Source organism: Taudactylus pleione, unplaced genomic scaffold, assembly GCF_031769625.1.
Source record: "Taudactylus pleione unplaced genomic scaffold, aTauple2 ptg000292l, whole genome shotgun sequence".
NCBI lineage: Eukaryota > Metazoa > Chordata > Amphibia > Anura > Myobatrachidae > Taudactylus > Taudactylus pleione.
Genome location: NW_028284694.1, coordinates 1,206,285 through 1,222,434, shown reverse-complemented (window position 1 = coordinate 1,222,434; position 16,150 = coordinate 1,206,285). Strand labels below are relative to the sequence as shown.

Below are 16,150 nucleotides of genomic sequence, written 5' to 3'. Positions count from 1 at the left end.
GTCTGGCCTGTCACCAGTATCGGTGAGCGATGGTGTGCACTAAACAGTTATTCAGATTAGAAACAGTTATTCAGATGAGAAGAGTATTCAGACATAAATACAAAAAAGTGTACTTATATACGTAGTAAAACATCACATAAACCAAAAGCATAACAGATTACCATAATATTACAGTAATATTACTGCTATTTAACATTTTGGGTTTTTTTATTGGGCAGTTTTTAAAGATTGTTACTTAATCCGTAGCCAAAGATATGAATGTGGATCCGGGGCTGGGTACACACCTAAAGATTTTCTGTCCAGTCATCCAACTAGTTGATTGGTTGGAATGTAAATCTGGTAAGGTATGGGAGTAACTGATAATCAGCAATTTGCTCCCAAACGCCGGAAAATGGACAAAAATTGTTGTTTGAACAAATTGTTTAGATAAAACATTTAACAAACTTGTCTGACCGACCATTTTCATCTGTTTTCGGGCATTTAGGAGCAAATTGCTGATCATCAGTTACTCCCATACGTTACCAGATTTTCATTCCAACCAATCAACTAGTTGTATGGTTGGACAGATAATCTTTACGTGTTTACCCAGCTTAAGTTTGACTAAGTGGAGCTATAACTTACCAAAACTTGTAACGGTAATTAATTCACATGGAGAATGCCCTGGGAAGACAATAACCTTACCTGGGGGTGTTTGAAGGCAAAACTGAACAGAGAATGGCATCAAGTCTTCACTTTTTTTTTACAGATCAACAGAGATCAATTAGGTATCTCAAGTTTGATACATTGATCAACGCCAACTAAGGGTCTGATTCATTACATGTCGTTATTGTGATCGCAGCTGCGATTACGCACGCAGACCCGCTGCAAAAATGTGCTGTTGCACAGTCAGCATAGAGACGCCCACTGCTGCCCACTACCGCTATCTCACATCCGTAATACCTCACACACAATTACAACTGGTCTGGCCTTACTCACCTCGTCGCACGCAGTGAGCACACAAGCTGCGTATGCCGTCGCAGTGGCTAATTTATGCAATGGCGTTCAAATGGACAGATGCGCCTGTGTTTCTACAACCACTTCCCCATCACCACCCCCAAACGCTGACGTCCCGTCCTTCGGTTGTGCGATGGCTTTGTATCTGCATAGTTGATTGCAGTGCGATCGCAATGCTAACTCATGCATGTTCACAGCGGTGCATACGCATGCGCGGTATGCGCCATCGGACCGAACTGCGAACGCTGTGGCAGTTGCCACCCGTAAAGAAGCAGACCCTCAGCCATCTAAAATAAGATGATGGAAAAGGGGTAAAAAAAATACATGGCAGGGCGGTGGTGAATAAGAACGGATATACCATAGCTGATGCATTGTAAAGTGCATGTTTGTATCACCAGTAGCTGTGATGCGTTATTATTGTATATTCCAAAGCAGAGTATACAACTGAAACTATCTATATTGAGCATGTGAATAAAATTAATATTAGGCCTTTCTCTACAGGATCTGCAGCTAGATTAGCTTTCTGTGCAAATAACCAGACAAAGAGTAATATTACAGGGTTAGATACAAATTTAATGCAGATCTCCACCCTCAGCAAACTGAATCCAGCCTCATTATTGTAGATACACAGTACCTTATCCTCAGTGTTTTACTATAGACAGATCATACAGAACCATCATTGGACTTTAAAGTGGCACCATGCACATCTTTCCATGCTGGGATTGTCAGGCCCAGTGGGGATGATGGGGAGTGGGTACTATGCCAGTTTGGGTAGTGTATGTAAATTTTCCTTCGAATATGTGCGATGCCAGACCTGCCTTCGTGTCACCCTGATGCCAATCTGAGAAGATAACGAGCGAAGGAAGGAATGTTCTAACAGGGCTGGAGCAGGGTGATAAGTAGTCCTGTGCCAGTCCCATCCCCACAAACATGTGGCATCATGACATCACGACGAGGTGGAGGACAGCTGCTACTCGGGAAGGTCATCCACCATCAATAGGTAACAGTCATCAATGGTTTTCCAGCGATGGTTGATGGTTTTGCCATCAATGGTGAAGATCCAATGGTTCTGCACCATAGATGGCTGTGAGGCAGTATTTGTTGTTTACCTTGGAATAGTGGCATGTAGCCTAGCACCACACTCCCTACCCTGACTGACCCGCCACCTGCTGTTCCCCACAGCAGGGAAGTCCATCGATGGGTGCAAGCTGTGGATGGTCTACTGTTGATGGTTTTATGCCATCGATTCGCCTACCCCTAGTTAAGGCTGTGTTCTAACAAAGGGTGAGTACAGTAAGGACATGTCTACACAAATTCAGCTCCTTCAGGCCTGCAGAAACTCGCATACACGCCTGTTAGGAGGTGTACACTTCTGCAGGAGAGACAGGCCAGGTGCTCGCTGATGATGATAACTTGTAGTAACACAAGCGTATATGCTAATGACGCTTATGTTATGTGTATAATTTACATTTACACCCATTTTACTACCAACTCTGCATCGCCCCTAAAAATCAAGTTTGGCTAAGGTGGAAATCTCCATTAAACAAAACATCTGAACCCAACACCAACAAAACTTGATATATACAGTTACATTATTTTTTTTTTACTTTGATAAATTAAGGCAATACCACATGATGATGTCATGTGTCATGTTACAGGAAGTCAATCGTTATCAACTAAAGTATCTTAGACCAATGCCGCCTTGTGTCAGAAACATGTTTCCGCGTGGCTGGTTGCCTTTGTGAATCAGACGTACTATAGTGTGTCTGGGATTATCACTGCAACGCTGCTGGAACTACTGTATGCTCTTCTAATAAGCTTTGGAGGTGTTATCCATATTGTTTTGTATAACAGGGCTATATATTTAGGTGGAAAGTGGTCACGCGAAATCTACAGCGTTCCAGTGCTTCGGGGAAAGGTGCGTATCCTGGTGTTGATGGGAAAGACGGTCTGAGTTGCAAAATGTTCATATTTATTACTTTGGGGACTAACATAACATTTTGGAAGAGATTTGTTTTTTTCTTTGTTTTTTTTGCTAAACCGTTTCAGTATCGTTTATATTTGGTTGATCGGAAACCAGAACATAAATCCAATTAATTGCATTATCCAGAGAGGACATGATGATCCTAAGGGAACCATATTGTAGAAAGATGACACTTCTTAGGAACCATTAAAGCCATGAGAGCACTGTTTGTATCATGTGTATATAAAATTTGTTCTCTTACTTAACGGATTCAGTTCACGGCTCTCGTAAGTCGGTGGCAACATTTATATCAGATGACTATTCCCTATCCAGTTCTCTATGACAAGATGTCCTCAGAGCCCAGAATTAAAACCTAGTGCTCTGATATCTCAGTCTCCGAATTTCAGAAAGGCCGTCGTCTCGGCAGTACAGGTCCCCGCAGGGACTCTCTGCCAGTCATCGGGCACGACTGGCCACTCCGCCGCCTCCACCGCAGCTGGTGCTGCTGGAGCTGCCGCTACTGCTGCTGCCACTGCTGCACCGATCTTCGTAAATGGAGATTTCAATCTTTGCCTCAACAGTCAAGGCAAATACAGTCATCGCTTTTCCCATGCAAACACACCCAGATCCTTTGTACATACGTCAGACTAGCATTCTATCAGGGGCAGCACATCAGACCGTGATTCTTATATACATCACAGCACATGAACTTTAGTTACCAGTTGAAAAGTAAGTTAAAGGGCACAGCTGTACATTACTCATTCTGGGGCCTATTCATCATCGGAGGCCGCACGGAGCGGGGGGACTCGTGACACCGGAGCAATTCATCAGTGTCGTATCCAACTCGCAGCGGGGGAACCGTGACACCGGAGCAATTCATCAGTGCTCCTCTGCTCCGAAGAGCAGGTGTCCCCTCGGTTAGTATCGCATCTACAGTAGTAGCTGCGTTACTTACCTCCTCCCCGTCATCCCGGCTATACATGTGTGACCCGAGGTCACGCATGCGTACAGCCACCGGGGAGGTAGTGAGGAGGCGGCGGAGGGATCCACTCGGATCCCTCTTCGCATACCCGGAACTCCTTCCCATAGGAAGGAGCGTGGATCTGAGAACAAGCATCGTCTGAAGATGGCGCTTGTTCTTGTCAGCAAACTTTCAGTTTTCGGAGTTTGCTGAATATCAGGGGGTCCATTTGGGACCCCTGATGATGAATAGCCTGGTAACCTAAATATGTGGAAACTTGCATTTCCGCATGGTTACCGGGCCATTTATCAGATAATGAATAGGCCCCTCTATCTGTACAAGCAACATTAAACAACTACTGTGTGTTACAGCAAATATAACAACTTCTTTATACACTTTATTTACACAATTAGCATTAGGTTCATCATCTTCTGGCTGTTAGTCACACTTGCCTATTCTCCTGGAATATCCATGAGACTCCTGAGTGTCGGGGAGGTCTCCTAAATTTCTGTCAGAGCAGGGAACCCTCCGAGATCCCTCCACACCTGCCAAGTGACACGTGAAGGAGGAGGGAACTTGATGGCTCAAATTACAGCAAATTGAGTCATTATAGCGCCACCCCCGATGTGTGACACCACGAGTCACTGAATGGCGCAGGGTGTGTTAGAGCCATGATAATGGGAATCGCGCCTACACGCCCCTTCTGTTTGCAGTTTGGACCTTCTCTATCGAATCTCAGGCCCCTAATGTAGTCAATTATGGTGTTAATATAGAGTGTGACACTGACAGCAGCATCTTGTGCCATTATCAGTTTTAGAGATTAGAGTCACAACAATGAACTTAAATAGTGCCTGTAGGCATTGTAGATATAATAAAACACACCCACTTGGCACTGGACACACCCACTTGGCACTGGACACACCCACATTTCACTGACCACACCCACGTGACACTGGTCACACCCACATTTCACTGACCACACCCACATGACACTGGTCGCACCTCCTCTACTTCTCACAATCGGCCTTTGATCATTTTCATCCCCAGGCCCATGTGGCATCTAATAAATAAATGTTCCTTTTTTCATATGTACTCCTCAGTGATAGGGCACAGAAAAGCTTTACAATTCATGCACAGCCGATTTGTGTTGTATCCCAGAGCAAAGGATATAAACAAAGATGCCTGATGATATAGATTACAGGCTGAAAAGTACAGAAATGATCAAACTGAAAGATAAATGAGTAAAAGCTGCAGGAGGGGGTGCACAAGACTATAAATTGCAGTCGTCTCCAGGTGGCCGCCTTCCCTGTGGAAAGTAAATATCTCATTGCTATTATAAATGGCATTTTCAGTGTCCGGAAGGAAACCACCTACCCCTTAACTGCTGCCACTACATCATGTCGAAGCTGCAAAACAAGTACCAGTGAGAGGTGCAGGAAAAGTATACGAAACAGATTCCTTTATGTGCTCAATGGAACACGCTGGGCAACAGAAATTGGATTGATAAACATGGGGCGAGATGACGTATTTCTCTGCCAAAAGTCTTCATAATTGAAACAATAGGGAGATATTGAATTTTTCACATCCGCCTGGAAGTAGGAGGCTGAGGCGATTTCACAGAACAGCAAGGAAAATGCAATAAAGGTTCACTCAGAGTTCATACACAAATAACCAGAAATTGCAGAAGCAATTGCACCTCTTTAATTGCGACTAATTTTAAAGCCTCCTTATCAGGTCCCCTGAACGCACTTTCAGTGTGGATGAAAAAAAGGTCAGGAATTCTTTTAGAATGATTCTGTCATTTAACGCTTGTGGAATAGGGTCATAAAAATCTATTGCATTAAAACATAATGCCGAACCGCCCGCCTGGGTATGTAAAGTACAGCAGAAATACAAACTTACCGAATGCAGCTAGGAAAAAAGAAATAATATCAAAGGATACAACACGCATTCCCCGCTCAACCGGATCGGTAATTAAGAGGCCTCTGGGAGCGTAGATCTTCTCATTCTGATCCTGGATATATTTTGAGATTTTCTTCAACACCTTTTGATATTAAAGCAGAGATTAGTGATGCAAAACTGAGGGTCTTGTGTTCCTCACTGGGAAATGTATCACTGAATAGCAGATCTTTATATGTTACCTGGGGGTTGTGCCGTGATCAGCCCATAGTACAACCACCCACAGAGCTCATTATTTGCCCAAAATAAGATTTCCAGCCACTTATTGTTCAGTCATTGTACAAAGTTTAGCAGCAATGGGACTAAGGACACCATGAAGGTCCTGGAGAGGAGTATTGCTGCAGTGGTGCCTACTTAGCTACCTCATTATAAGCGTCTCTCTTTTGTCACCTAGATCTGGGAACCTGTCCAGACTCAGATGTTGCTAGTGCACTTCACTGTAGAGAGGAGCGATGAGCCGACGACCGTTCTATTAATGGGGCTTATGGGAGCTCCGGGATGAGACTTAAACACCGCAGGATGTAATTGGGGGGACACACACTGTGCCAATTAAAAATAATATAATACACGTACAAAAATGCCTGTTTGAAAGAACAGGAAGGTGATGGGATGTTACAGTGTAAAAGTGAAGCTGTGCTATGTGGGAGGGTAATACTTCAGATGAAATGATCGATTTGCCTTTAGGGTTACACTTGTATCAGAATGAATTGCAACACGGCTGGGACTCAGATTTCATGAATGACTCTACAAGAGACATGGAAAGAGACAGTGGTATAAACATAGACTAATGAATTCAACTAAACCGCATGGATTTAAAGAGTAGCAAATTACAGAGCTGATTCAGAGTTGGGAGCAGAGAAAGAAACTGTTTAACTGGACACACCAAGCTGCAATGCAAGGGGTGCAGTGCAAATACATTAATATGTTGCATGCAGGGTAAATACTGGCTGCTTTCGCAGGTAGCCCACAAATGCTACGCAGGTAGCCCACAAATGCTGGGCAGCTTTATTTTTACACTAAAATTCAGAGTTCATCTAGCCTACCCTCTGACATGACCCATTCCATTAGGTACAGAATACTCTACTCTTAAGCTGGCCACACACTAGACCAACTTACATCCAACCAGCCAACTAGTTTATTGGTTGGAATGAAAATCTGGTAACGTATGGGAGTAAATGATGATTAGCAATTTGCTCCTAAATGCCAGAAAACGGAGGAAAATGGTCGCCAGACAAGTTTGAACAAATTGTTTAAATCAAACATTTAACAAACAACAGTTTTTAGTCCATTGTCCGGCATTTGGGAGCAAATTGCTGATTGTCATTTGCTTTCATACCTTACCAGATTTTCATTCCAACCAATCAACTAGTTGGCTGGTTGGACAGATAATCTTTTGATGTGTGGCCAGCTTTAGACTTCACACATAATGTATGATTGCAGCCACCTGTGGTGAGCCAGGTAATTGATGAGACAGGTGTTTCTACACAGGTGGTTGCAATCATAAATTAGGTAGGAAGTCCAGGAGTAGAGCATTCTGTACCTAATGAAATGGGTCATGTTGGATTGTCTGCTAGTACTGCAGTGTTTCCCAATCTTGGTGCTCAAGGCACACTAACAGTCCAGGTTTCAGTGATGTCCATGTTTGAGCACAGATGGTTAAATCAAAATAATTGAGATACTAATTAAGACACCTGTGCTCAAGTATGGCTATCCTTAAAACCTGGACTGTTAAGCTGGCCACACAGACTAGACCAACTTACATCCAACCAGCCAACTAGTTGATTGGTTGGAATGAAAATCTGGTAAGGTATGAAAGCAAATGACAATCAGCAAATTGCTCCCAAACGCCGGAAAATGGACAAAAACTGTTGTTTGAACAAATTGTTTAGATCAAACATTTGACAAACTTGTCTGACGACCATTTTCTTCTGTTTTCTGGCATTTAGGAGCAAATTGCTGATCATCATTTACTCCCATACGTTACCAGATTTTCATTCCAACCAATCAACTAGTTGGATGGTTGGATGAAAGTTGGTCTAGTGTGTGGCCAGCTTACGTGTGCCTTGAGGACCGTTGTTGGGAACCCCTGATCTACTGTATGACACCTCTCCCTACTTTGCCCCATCTGCAGTGCAACATGGTTTTGCCAAGATGCAGATGTGCTTTTTGCTTTTTTTCTTTACTCCCAACTCTGAAAAAGCATCAGAAAAACTGTGTTCTAGGCAAGAAATATAAATGAAACTAATGAGCAGCTCTACTTAAATCATACTTGTCACCTCTCCCTCGTTGTCAGGGAGACTCCCTGAAATAGCACCAATCCCCCTGTCTACCTGAAGAGTCTAGCAATCTCCCTAATTGCACCTTACCCCCATTATGTAGCTACATTTTATGACACGCCCCTCAGATGTAGCAGTGCACGCCCACTTTATCGCCGCGCTCATAGGTGTTGCTTTCACATTCTCCCTGAAATGCTTTTTCAAAGTAGGCAAGTATGCCTTAAATCATACTTGATGGCAGTTTCAGCTGTCACCTCCAAACATCATCAGGACCCACCCTTTGTCATACCATATTGCGATTACCAGCATTGTGAATCATGTCATCAAGCTGCCTCTACCAATTACTTCACTCAAAAAGCTTTCAGATTAGGTGTGACATTCTGGGCATCCAGGAGAGCCACCTCAGAACCGGGAGTTTCCCAGATGTTCTGGGAGAGTAGGGAAGTATGCCTTATATGTACATGTACAGCAATTCTCAATTTGTACGTGCTAAAGAAAAGTCATTCTGGCTGCCTCCTCTGGGTGGGGGAAGCCAAGTCGGCACTGAAGGGGCCCGGGGGCGGGGCTCAAAGGAGCATCATAGCCCTGCACCCCGCTATGCAATCCCGTGTTACCAGCATTGTGAAGTGGGGAGCGGATCCACGATGATGTAATTGATTTACCACGATATGCGTAATCGACGCTGGTAACACCAACTTCCAACGGGGAAGTGGGCGGCTGGGTAGCCCCAGCCTCTGGGAGACTTGTCCGCCTTTCCTGGCGGCCGGGACCACCACCCGATTTTCAGGAGCCTCCTGGCCATTCCAGGAGACTGAGAAAAGTCATACTATTATGGGAATCTATATAAAAATCATTGACGGTATGGGGGCTGGGGAGTGGGCCGCAGGTGCTTACCCCAACTGCTCCCCCTCCGTGAGGGAGATGGGATAAGTTTGCTGCCGTGGGGTGAGCGCTGGAGAGAGGTGAACCTAGTGGTGTAATAGCAGTCTGGGGTCAGGGCTGGGGGGAACGTACATGGGATAGGACCTTGGGCTTTCACACAGGTCCCAGAGCTCTGATGTGACCACTAACAGTTTATGTATAATTGGTGCACACGGGCCCCTGGGTCCACGGCGGCACACACCGCACACCATGCACCCATTGATTGAGCACTTACCGCTCCAGACTCCCGCATCAGCGTTATTAGCATCACTGTAGAAATCGCCTGGAAAATGTCTGCCACGGCCATTTTCCTGGCGTTTTGCTTATGCGCAGTAGGAAAATCACTGGCCAGTGCTGCTTCCTCAGTGCGCTGCTGCCGGACGCCGGCAGAGAGGAGGGGGTCCTTGACGGAGACTGCACACTGGCCCCCTCCTCCCTTAATACGCCCCTGAATAAAAGGGTATATAATTTCTTATGAATTAAATCTAATTACTTGCGTCATGTGACACAAATGGCCGCTGTACTCTCCAAATATAGCATATATTATACATGTATTCACATCACATGTTTATTATATGGTACATGCAAAAACACCTCACTACTTATATTGTGTGCTATCCATAAAATGTGACGCATAAACTGGTTACATGATATATACCAAATGAGTGACATGGGTTGTTTGCACTATACATATTAGCTCCCTATAGTGCTATGGGAAATTATCTGACCATTTCCATTAACAAACTACCTGTTCCCATATCACTTCTACACCGCAGAGGGCAGAGACAATACTGGTGCCTGCTGTGTAAGGGGCTGTATGGGACCAGGACTCATCCTGCCGCACAGTGTACCCTTTCTCTGTATCAGCTCGGGCTGGAGTGGGAACAGGATCTGCTGGGAAATTAATTTCCAACTTCCAAAGGTCGAGTTTGCTTTGGAAAAATGCCCAGATTGACAGTGTGATATAAAGAGATTGGCCAATTATTCCCCCAAAGCTTAGCCTGCTGAGTGGCTGCATGTTGAAACAACCATTCCCAAGCATTCGCAGGAAGGATTAAATCCACTCACCAAGAAATAGACAGATAATAATGTGAAATACCGAGCCTGACGTGCGACTCCGTCCTGCTCTCAAAACTTTAGTTGTGTCGATTTTGGACACAGTTCAAAGCTGTAATGTTGCGCGGAGACTCGGTGACTCTTTGCGAATCCTAAATCCTATTTCATACAGGCCAACTGTCCTTTAGGAAAGAGTCACATATAACCAAACTTCCCACCAATAACTTCCTCTCATGCAATTCAATACGTCTTAGAAGGCACAGTGAGACAGTATGTAAGGTTACAGCCCATGCTAAAGACTTGGCACTACACAGTATGGATAAAACATGAGAACTGTTTAATCCTCTATCTGTACTGAGCTTAATCTCCAGACTTTGTATTTTATTCGAAATACAGTAATAACGGGACGGTCTCTAATACTGAGCGAACATGTTTCCATTCCTCGTAACTAGAGATATGCGGTTCGGTTCTCCAAAAATCCGAATCCACCGGAATTTCGTGAATCCAGGTAAATCCGAGTCGCAGTTCTATTCTCCTGAGGAGATCTGGGTAAATCCAGGTCACGGTTCTGATCTTTTTGCGGTTCGGAATTTGGATTTTAAATCCGAATTTCGGGTTTTGGATTGCATAAATCACATGATTTTAGCTATTTTTAAAACTTTTTATCTATTTTTTATTTAAAAAATCCAGATCCAAAACCAAAACACTTGAGGGTGGTTTGCAAAACCAAATTCAGATCCAAAACCTTGAAGGAGATACAGATCCAAAACGAAACACACGGGGGTCAGCGCACATCCCTACTTGTAACCTTGTTTGCTTTCCATACAACACACAAAGAACTGTGCGAAACAGGGGCTAAAAATAATGATGTGTAGTTGTCTAATTTCCCCAATGAAAGGTTGGCTTGTGTTTAGTTTGCTCAGCTATGTTTATCGCATATTACGTGATGTACTATGAAAAACAAACTACAGTATGTTCATGCTAATTTTTTTATTAATGCAATGAAATTCTGTTTATGCTGGAGTTTTGCTATTCGTCCATTCCTCCTGAATATGTCTATGGAGAGTCACTTTGCTTAGGTGCATGTAACCACTAAGGTGCACTGTGAAGGGACTAATGGCATAAAGGTAATAGTTACAGAAGTGCACAAGGGTACAGCCTAACTGGGGATGATTGTTGCTTAGAACATAGGTTCCCCCCACTTCCCAAAATTTGGAACTGCTTACAAAGAAGCACCATTGGTCGCACGTCGGTCACACCGTCATCTCCGACCGGGCGTCCGGCAGCGTGCTGAGCTGTGTACGGCCAGCGCCGGAGTTATAGACTCTGGGCACTAGAGTGCCCAGATTCTATAGTGAATGCACAGGTCACCGGGAAAATGGCTGTGGTGGCCATTTTCCCTATACTGAGCATGCGCAAACGACAGGAAAACGGCCGCCGCGGCCATTTTCCAGATGTTTTACAGCGCCGGACACCCGCGCCGACGTGGGACTCCGGATAGATAAGTAATATTATGGGTGCAGGGTGTGCGGTGCGGGGCCCCCCTGGACCCAGGGGCCCGTGTTCCCCGCACACCCTGCACCCATTATCGATATGCCCCTGCCTGGGTGCCATCTGACTGGCCCGGCAGAGGGGGACGCCGCTGGCCTGGGCAATGTCCAGCGCTGGAATCAAGTGTTGATCCCAGCGCCAGAAGTCCTGCAGTCCGGTGAGATGTGTTCACAGCAGAACACATCTCACTGGTTTATTCCTGGCCGCGAGCTTGTGGACCAGCGGCCATTTGAATTTGGTGCTGGCGACGAGCAAATCATGGCTTGCGGACCAGCAACCAATAGCAAGCAGCCGCAGCAAGCCAATTCAGGCTCGCCACGTCATGGCTGGCTCCACTTGCAGCGTCTGACATCAGACACCGCTGGGCGGAAGAGTTAGTTTGGCGACTGTGATTAAAGGATGAAGACATGGCGAAGAGCTCTAGTTAGCCACGGAAGAGGCCAGAAGATGCCGGACTCAAGCAAGAACAGCCAGGATGGGCCAGCTGCAGAACAATGTGGCTAATGACCAGGAAGAGTGCTGCAGTTGTGGGGAAGTAAAAGAGCTAACGAAGCTCCCCACTGCAGCCTCCCCACCAGACAGGTAGGCCCTCTATGAGACCTTCCAATCCTTAATCTCTCCCTAGGCCACCAGGTTGTCGGGCACTAGGTCTGTAAGAATAATCAGGCCTTAGGCCTGTGGCACTGATAGGCAATATGCCCAGGTCACATAAATGGGGGAGGGCACCATTAATTCCAACTTGCCCTGGGCGGCAAACCGCCTATATACACCCCTGGGGTATGAACAGTGTTGTATAAAACCATCAATGAACTACAAGTCTCAGCCCAGAAAAAGGTTTCACTGGATTACAAACTGACTGTGCATTTTATGCTGCACACTTGCAGCAATGTCGGCACTGATGTGCCACTAGGAGCTTGTACAACATGTTGCTAATCGGCACACAGCAGTAAGTGCCGGTCACTGCAGCACTGTAGAAAGTGGTGTGTAGAGCTCACACAGTGATAACATGCCTTAGAAATTAACAGTTGGTTTTGAGGGGCATTGTATAAAACCATCACTGAACTACAAGTCTCAGTCCAGAAAGAGGTGTCTCTGGATTACAAATTGACTGTGCATTTTATGCCACACACTTGCAGCAATGTCAGCACTTCTGTGCCACTAGGAGCTTGTACAACATGTTGCTAATTGGTACACAGCAGTGAGTGCCTTCACTGCAGCACTGCAGAAAGTGATGTGCGGTGCTCACAAGGTGATGGCATGTCATATAATTTAGTAGAGGGGTATGAGCAGTGCTGTATAAACCATCACTGAACTACAAGTCTCAGCCCAGAAATAGGTGTCTATGGATTACAAACTGACTGTGCATTTTATGCCACACACTAGTAACAATGTTGGCACTGCTGTGCCACTAGGAGTTTGTACAACATGTGGCTAATCAGTGCACACTTATAAGTGCCTTCCCTGTGGCACTGTAGAAAGTGGTGTGTAGCTGTGACACAGTGATGGCATGTCTTAGAATTTAAACAGCAATTTTAGATATGTTGGAACACTCACAGCGCAAGTTTCAAGGAGTAGCAGCTCCAAAACTCTATCTTGTCTTGCCCAATACAAGAAAAATCAACATAAAACAAATTGTAGATAGTGTTTCAGGAGCGCTTCCTATTATTAATAGTATACTTAGTTAACAGTCCTTATGTAGCTTGTCACTTTCTTCTTTCCTTTGAAGAAGCTACATTAGGACTGTTAACTAAGTATACTATTAATAATAGGAAGTACTACTGAAACACTATCTACAATTTGTTTTATATGTCTTAGAATTTAGTAGAGGGGTATGAGCAGTGGTGTATAAAACCATCACTGAACTACAAGTCTCATCCCAGAAATAGGTGTCTGTGGATTCCAAACTGACTGTGCATTTTATACCGCACACTTGCAGCACCTCTTTCTGAGACTTGTAGTTCAAGCATAATTTCATACACTGCTGCTTAAGTCCCACTACTCATTTTTAAGGCATGCCATCACTGTGTGAGCACCGCACACCACTTTCTACAGTGCCGCAGTGAAGGGACTTACTGCTGCGTACCGATTAGCAACATGTTGTACAAGCACCTAGTGGCACAGCAGTGCCAAAAAACACACAGTCAGTTTGTAATCCAGAGACACCTTTTTCTGGGCTGAGACTTGTAGTTCAGTGATGGTTTTATGCACCGGTCTCAAACCCCACTACTAGTTTCTAAGACATGCCATCACTGTGTCAGCACCGCACACCACTTTCTACAATGCTTCAGTGACCGTCACTTACTGATGTGTAACGATTAGCATCAAGCTCCTAGCAGCTCAGCAGTGCTGACATTGCCGCAAGTGTGCTGCATAAAACGCACAGTCAGTTTGTAATTCAATGATACCTCTTTCTGGGCTGAGATTTGTAGTTCAAGCATGGTTTCATACACCATTTCTCAAGTCCCAATACTAATTTCTAAGGCATGTCATCACTGTGTAAGCACTACACACCACTTTCTACAGTGCCGCAGTGACCGGCACTTACTGATGTGTACTAAGTAGTGACATGTTGTACAAATTTCAAGCAACACAAGTGTCTACATTGCAGCAAGTTTGCGGCATAAAATGCACAGTCAGTTTGCAATCTAAAGACAACTCTTTCTGAACTGAGATTTGGGGTTCATTGATGATTTCATACAGTGCTGCTAAAAACCCCACTACTAATTTCTAAGGCATGCCAACACTGTGTGAGTGCCGTACATCACTGCCGAAAATAGTCTGCCGCGCACAATTGCTACAGTACTGTATACAGTATTAAAGACACTGCAATACTATACAGTATGTGATTGGTTCTCCTGTTCTATTCTGTAGTGTCATACTGTATCCATCCACTGCTGTATTATTCACCACTTATTCACACTTATTCAGTAGAGCAGTGGCCACCCAGCGGTGAAGCTGTGCATTGCAGGCTGTGGATATTGTCAAATCTCACTGTGCTATTCTCATGCCGCAATTTCGAAACCTGTATGGTGCGCTATGAGCAAAGTTGTAGCAGGAAACATCTTTAATAATACAGTCTGTTCCTCACATCTGATAATCCACCCTGTTCCTCAAATGTAATAATCCACCATGTTCCTAACATTTGATAATCCATCCTGTTCCTCACATTTCATAATCTGATAATCTATCCAGCTCCTCACATCTGATAATCCACCCTGATCCTCACAAGTGCTAATCCACCCTGTTGCTAATATATGATAATCCACCCTGTTCCTCACATGTACAGTAATAATTCACCCTGTTCCTCACATGTAATAATTCACCCTGTTCCTCACATGTAATAATCCACCCTGTTGCTAACATATGACAATCCAGCCTGTTCCTCACATGTAATAATTTACCCTGTTCCTTACTTGTAATAATTCTCAGTTTCTCACATGTAATAATCCACCCTGTTGCTAACATATGATAATCCACCCTGTTCCTCACAAGTACAGTAATAATTCACCCTGTTCCTCACATGTAATAATTCACCCTGTTCCTCACATGTAATAATCCACCCTGTTGCTAACATATGATAATCCACTCTGTTCCTCACATTTGATAATCTGATAATCCACCCTGTTCCTCACATTTGATAATCTGATAATCCACTCTGTACCTCACATTTGATAATCTACCCTGTTACTCATGTCTGTAGATGCAAAATGTTTAACTGCCATCTAATAAAGCAGGTTTTGGACATGTTACTTCCCCCCCATAAAACCAACTACTCTCAAACAAAACCCACAACCACACGAATCCAAGCACACCCACACCAAAGGTAACCTACACTCACAGCCATAACAGTACAGATACCACTGTCTCCCACACGTGGCCACTTGTGTCCTGCTGTCCTTATAGACATTCTATTTCTCTCCATGCTAGGGATGGCCATCAATGGGTTAACCATAGATCAGGTTAATGGGTTTTAGCCATCAGGAGGAAACTATCAATGACTCTTGCACAGACCACAGCTGCCATTCCACATTGGACCTCCACTGCCTATTTACTATTGGTGTTAGGCTATTGATGATTGACTGCTGCACTTTCTGGTACCATCTGTCTTTCCATGCACCCAGGCTTTCTATGGCTCTTACTGTCTATCTGTACTCCCTACTGTACTTTCTCTCCTTTTCTCTATGCTCACAGTTGCTCTGTCTTTCTGTGTTCCCCACTGTTCACATATTCTCTATGCTCTATCCTGCTATCCATTGTCCTATGCTCTCTCCCTGCTCACTACTGTTATCTCACCATGCCCCATTGTTTTTCTCTCTCTTTTTCCACTTTTGTACCTCCATGCTCTAAGTAGCTCTCTCAGGGGTAGATTTATCAAACCTACGAGAGAGAAATTGTGAAGAATTTGCCCACAGCAACCCAACCAATCAGCTTCTAACTTTCATTTAATAGACTATGCTAGATAAATAACAG

General features: G+C 44.5%; 1 protein-coding gene across 1 annotated transcript in view; it reads right to left on the bottom strand.

Annotated features, from left to right (window-relative positions):
• Positions 1 to 603: 603 nt before the first annotated feature.
• The window catches only part of GOLGA7B (golgin A7 family member B), a 61,184-nt gene continuing 45,637 nt past the window's right edge, over positions 604 to 16,150 (bottom strand). The window contains exons 4-5 of the mRNA XM_088482770.1: positions 5,860 to 5,961; positions 604 to 3,523 (exon numbers count right to left, since the gene is read on the bottom strand). Of these exons, the coding sequence (XP_088338896.1) occupies positions 3,413 to 3,523; positions 5,860 to 5,961 (213 nt within the window). The 3' untranslated portion in view covers positions 604 to 3,412. The remainder of the gene's footprint in view (positions 3,524 to 5,859; positions 5,962 to 16,150) is intronic.